Source organism: Gymnodraco acuticeps, unplaced genomic scaffold (genome assembly GCF_902827175.1).
Source record: "Gymnodraco acuticeps unplaced genomic scaffold, fGymAcu1.1, whole genome shotgun sequence".
NCBI lineage: Eukaryota > Metazoa > Chordata > Actinopteri > Perciformes > Bathydraconidae > Gymnodraco > Gymnodraco acuticeps.
In genome coordinates, this window is record NW_022990693.1 from 2,865,583 (window position 1) to 2,871,582 (window position 6,000).

Below are 6,000 nucleotides of genomic sequence, written 5' to 3' on the forward strand. Positions count from 1 at the left end.
TCCCCCCCGCCCTGCCTCGCTCTCTGTGGGACATCCGAGCGGCGGGGAACCACTGCGCTCGCTGGACAAGAACAGCACAGCCTATCATGGAACCTGAAGGTCTTGGACCTGTCGGGCAACGAGCTGGAGAGGGTGGTCTTCATCAACACACGCTGCCCAGTCTCCAATCCCTCAACCTCAGCCACAACAGGTTTCTGGACTGTGCCCACCAACATGCCACACAACCTGCAGATTGTGGATTTGTCACATAACTATCTGGTGCAGATCCTGCCTGGCTCTCTGGACGTCTGCCGAGGCTGGCCAAGTTCTATCTGCACGCTAACGGCTTTTCCTCGTTGTCAGAAGGGATATTTGAGAAGCTGACGGGGGCTGCAGTTGATGACTCTTGGGGATAACCCTTGGGCTTGTGAAGAAGAGGAAAACATGACGAAGCTCCTAACATGGGCGGAGCACAGCCCTGCAACCATCTTAGGCTGCCCCTGTTTTACGAGACCCATCTGGGCAGAGCCATCAGGCCACAGCGGGGCACTCTGCTCTGTTCACAGAGCCCCCACTCTGGGTCGAAGCAGAGGTGAAGGGCATGATGGTCCATCACCCGCCACGACTGAGGTCACGTCTAGCTACCAGGGCAAATCGGCTCTCTTTGAGACAGAACGTATCAGGACAGAGGGGCTCAAATGGATCTGAGGACCACGGAGTGTTTGTCTTGACATCCACCACAAGTTTGGCTGGCTTCTCCGCGCACACAAGCACAACAACGACAACGACAGCGAAGACGACGAGAAAGCCCAAAGTTTTCTAACTCGAGGAATAAATGTCTCGGACTCGTCATGGAGACTCGAGAAACTGTCACCCTGACAGTTTTAATCATGACAACAGCATTCTTCTGAACCAAACACTTATTTTAGGATTATTCTGGACAGTGAATGTAAGACCAAGATACTCAATTTAGAACGTACATTTTCGTAAAAACAAACAACTGTTGAGACTATTACTGCCTTTTTTTAGCTCACATGTACGACAATGACAAGATGTCAGTATAATGCTTGCACTCAGACTGCTGTGCTCTATGCTTTCTTTATAATAGTGATGCTCGTGCTCAATTAGCCTGTTAGCCATTCAAAACTTGATGTATACATAAGACACCTCAATTACCCTCTATTCAAACTCTGTCTCCGAGTAGTAAAGTCTACACAGCTAAATACATTGCAAGCATTCAAATACAAATTCATGGAATGGTTATAGGTGTTACTGCCTGCAATGGACATTTAATAAAGAAATCAGAAATTCAATGAATTACAACAGCCTACTACTTCAAAGCCGTCTCTCAACATGCAGTATCTGCAAAGACAAGAACTGTTTTGTATTGCTGTTAAAAAAATATGTTGTTTATTTGAATCAAATTGAATAAGCTGTGACTGTTGGTGCAGCTTTTCTTACTATAAAGCCAGAGTGGCGCAGTGATGAGGCATTTGTTATGACATAGCATTGCAAGTATTTTTCCATTGGACTTTCTAAATTTTGCACAAAAAAGGATTTGTGGCAAACGCACGTTTATGACACTGCCAAATTGTGGTTAATAGGATCATCTCCACTTTTATAATTGTAGAAGTGTGAATGAAATTCCAGGAGTAAAAGGCTTACATCTGAGGCTAAAACAACAAAGCAGGTCACCACCGCTAAACTACATGTGACTTATGTTAAGTATAATGACGTATAGTAGTTACGCAAAATGTATGTACTCAAACTAAACAATACTTTAAAAAAGTTGTTGCTGACAGGTAAATCAGACTATGCTTATGGAATTTCTTCCTGGGGGGTTTCCAGGCTAATGATTCAAATGATTCTCTTTCACAGAACGCTGCGACCATAGGACAAACATGTTTCAGAATGATCCCTCCAAAGAAAGGCAAGGGAAGGTTATTTGTGGCCATTGAAATTAATCCAGGTGTGTATCCGCCTTAAATCAGGGCCTTGAATGATCAAAGTGCCTTTCTTTAATTCAAGTCACAAGACAAAGAGCAAACGCATAAACAATCAGTCATATGAGAGGTTAAACTGTCCATTTGCTTCACATTTCAAAAGATCCACAAGCTTCCATTTTTAAATAAAATAAAAATCATTTTGTAGAATTCCAGTAGGACTGTTATCGTCACAAAGATTCAGTTAAACTTCATTGCAACCCCAAAACCAGCTACATAAATAATAATACAACTTAAAAAACATTGAAGCTTGATTGGACATTTAGAAACAAACTAGTCCAGACTTAATGCTCTTGTTTTTCTAACCCTAAAGGTTTTCATGATCCAAAACTGGGAATTAATATAGGATTAGAGGTCTAGACTAGGACAATAAGAAAATAATAAAATGAAACTCCAGTTCCACCCATCGTTTGTTTTTCTAGTTCAACATGACTCAGCCCACATGCTGTTGACAATCAACAGGATGCATCTCCATGACAATGAAGGGGAGCTGATAATGCAAGATTAAAAAGTATAGAGCGATCCAGGCATATTTCAGAGGATCTGTTACTGAGTAGGAAACCTCAAGAGAACCAGGCGATATCTGACAACTACATGCAGAAAGATGGATGACTCCTACCTGCGGGCCACGTAGTAGAAGACTGGGTTGCCGGTCTTGGAGGGTTCCTGCCTGGTAGAAGATGTTGAGGGTCTTTAAGAAGGGCTTTGAACTCCTCCTTCTCATGAACCTGGTGCCTGCAGGACAGAGGACGATAGATCAGTCAACCTTCATTTACTAACAAGAGCTTTGGATAAAGTGATGTTTTATCACAAATTAGGAATCTATTTTAAAGCGATAGTATAAAATAATGGTATCAGATAAAATAAACCCATGAAGCGAATTTTAAAGGTCATCATAAAGCTACAGTGTGTCTCAGAGAGCCACAGCATTTAGCAGCTGCAAAGCCAGCTTTATTTCCTTATAGCAATGATTTGGTACAAAAATATAAAATAAACATCCAAAGCTGATTTTGTATAGCTCTCAGTCAGAATGCAATGCAGAATTGAGCTATTTGGTGAAATATGACATTGAAAAGCTGGATTTAGAGTCAAAATATGACAAAGAACTGCCTCTGCTGCAACGGAGAATAATGTGAATATGGAAAAGTAACAAGGGAGACATTTTTATGAATCAAAGCCACAATAATTTAATCAAGCGATGAGGCAATAGGTGAGAATAGAATTAAGACACTTCCCACAAAGGGTTATTCAGTGCACACAACTACACTCCTATCACAATAAGTTAGCCTATTTGAGCCCTACATGTAAATTAAATGAATCCGGCTTGAGGATGAAATGAGGCCGAGCGGGTATTCAGCTGGAGGGACTCGCTTGTTTTGAGCGACGGATGAAGGCTGCTTCTGTTACCTGGTCATGAACTCCTCGAACTTGGAGCTGGTGAGGTTGAGGCTGGACCAGTGGGTGTCGGCCACAGGTTTGTGTTCAGGAGGGCCCAAGTAGGCCAGCAGGGTGGCCATCTTGTCAAAGGGTCGTCGGCCTACAGCCTTGTGGTCCCTGAAAATGACATCAGAATGAATCATTTAACAGTAATTATGTGATGAAGTAGTGGTAAAGAATTATTCTGTCTCCATTTGGATACTTCTTAGTACAGTGTTGTGCATTGTGACCAATTATACTTTGTGTGAACTTCTACCGCTGCTTTGCCTTCAAGTGGTACATTGCTTGAATAGTGTAAAAAATATGTAGATGTGTGACTTTTTTTGTTTACCAATGTAATTTACTGTAGCAGCCATACTTGTGGCTGGTTCTGTACTTTCCGTTTTGTAGCCAAGATTGCGCTCGTTTAGGGTGACAAATGTCCAGAGCAAGCCCCCAGGAAGTGAGCCGGGCAATGAAGCAACTTTTCTTAGTGTGTTAACGGCGGTACTACAACTTTCTTGTTAGTCTGTGACGCCATTAGGCACAAAAATACTTTTCCAATTTGACGTACATTGGGAAAGTACGGAAGAGGATTAGGGCCACATGAAAAAAAGAACATTTTATTTATTTTTTGTCAGCATTCTGACTTTAATCTCGGAATTCTGACTTTTTTCCCCACAATTCTGACTTTAATCTCAGAAATACCGGTAACTGTAGAGAACCAGCTTCAGTGAGAGACTTACACATTGCAGTAGGCAACAATGGAGGACGTGAGTGAATTTCTGCGCGCCAGAGGGGTCCAAAGAGGAAACCATATTTCAAATGGAAGAACAAAAGGTGAGTTATAAATATATAAGTGTGTTTTGGGCGTTCGTAAAAACAATGACAAGGCGTTAGAATGTGAATGTGAAATGCAGACATTGATGAGATAGCAGCAAGTGCATTAGCTTATATGCTATGGCTTCCCCCCCCCCCCATCTAATTCAGTAAATGACAGCTACCGCTCACCTGCCTGGCGGGGAAAAACATATCGCCCAACCTTTTTTTTTTCATGCCGTCATTACTTCAAATGATTTTGCCTGTAACAGTTTAGAGATCAGTGGTGAAAGTACAACGCAAGGAGGCAGTTGCTAATTATATATACCCAAAATTCGCCCAGTATAACCCCTCTCGGTACTGTAGCATTGTTACCACAGGGGTTTGGGCCATTGTCCTTTTACCCCACAATCACAGAATTATCAGCACCTCTGTTCCTTACTTGCTACCCTTTTCCCTCAACCTATCCTAAGGGAGTGCATGCGTGTAGACACGTTTAGCTGCTATAGGCTTAGACTGTCAGGGGGGGCACCTTACTCCGTCTTTCTGTCTGTTTGTACCTGTGTACTCTCATGTTTCGATTAACCCAGCTTCCCCCAAATCTCTTTTTTTGTGTCCATATATACGCCGGGATCCTGAGTCGAGGCTAATCCTGTTGCTGTGGTCGTGAGACCTGGATCCTCTATCCTGAGTACTGGATCTGAGTCCTGGACTTCGAGTCGTGGCTGAACCTGTCTCTGCGGTCCTGCCTGACTCTCACCATACTACTTCCCCGATGGCTCAATGGACAAATGTGACATTTGTGATATTGGGCTATATAAATAAACATTGATTGATTGATGAATATGAATCCTGCTGTACTGTCTGAAGGGGATTAAAATAGCAGGACAATGTTGGTAATTCTATCTAGTATGTGTTGCTGCGTATCATGTCAGTCTCTAACGTTAACGTTACTAAGTGTAACTACTCTGGTCTTAAAAGAATGCTACGCATCGAACTGACTTTTTAAGGGTTAATATTCCGAACATTAATGAATGTTTTGTATTATGAACAGGACTGATTTGGTCTGAGAAATGGCAAAATAGTATATATCTATATACAACGATGTACAAGGGTTGACAATAGTTATACAATGTGCACAAACTTGATTGTGTTTTCTTTTCGTTCTTCTTTGCAGATTGACAGCGACGTCATTGGTCTTATGGATAATGCCACTCTTCAAGAATACATCCCCTCCAACGGAGGCCGAATTGCCATCTTTAATTATTGTAGAAGTAAAAAGCCCACAGCAAAGCGAATAAAAGGCCTTTATGAAGACTGAGGGAAAAAATGACACTGAGATCGGAAAGTTCTCAAGGAAACGCATCAGGTACAGAAACAAGAAAAACACAGACAAAGAAGCTGAAAGCCACAATAAATATTGAAATAGTGTCATTGTGAATCAAGCCTAACACAACCAAACAAGTAAGGGCAAAACAAGGAGGTGGCACTAGAAAAATTAAACTATCAACTAATGTTGGTTTGAATGAAATCCTTGAAACAGGAAAGACACTATTTTTTCTTCTCTCCGCCATCCCCGCCGTGTGTTGCTGCATGTAGCAGCCGCGTGTGTGTAAACTGCCCCGCCCCCTCGCACACAGACGGGAGAAAGATCTCGTCTGGATTGGAAAGGTCGAAAATACACCATAGACGCATTTTTTTGTCTTTTTGCATATTAGAAACGAGTTGGCGACACTAAGACTGCAATATAATGTTTATGAAGCAATAATACATGACAAATATT

General features: G+C 42.0%; 1 protein-coding gene across 1 annotated transcript in view; it reads right to left on the bottom strand.

Moving 5' to 3' along the window:
• nf1a (neurofibromin 1a) overlaps nt 1-6,000 on the bottom strand; it is a 62,036-nt gene that overhangs the window by 30,272 nt on the left and 25,764 nt on the right. The window contains 4 exon segments of the mRNA XM_034230517.1: nt 2,602-2,642; nt 2,644-2,679; nt 2,681-2,717; nt 3,390-3,556. Coding sequence (XP_034086408.1) covers nt 2,602-2,642; nt 2,644-2,679; nt 2,681-2,717; nt 3,390-3,556 — 281 coding nt within the window.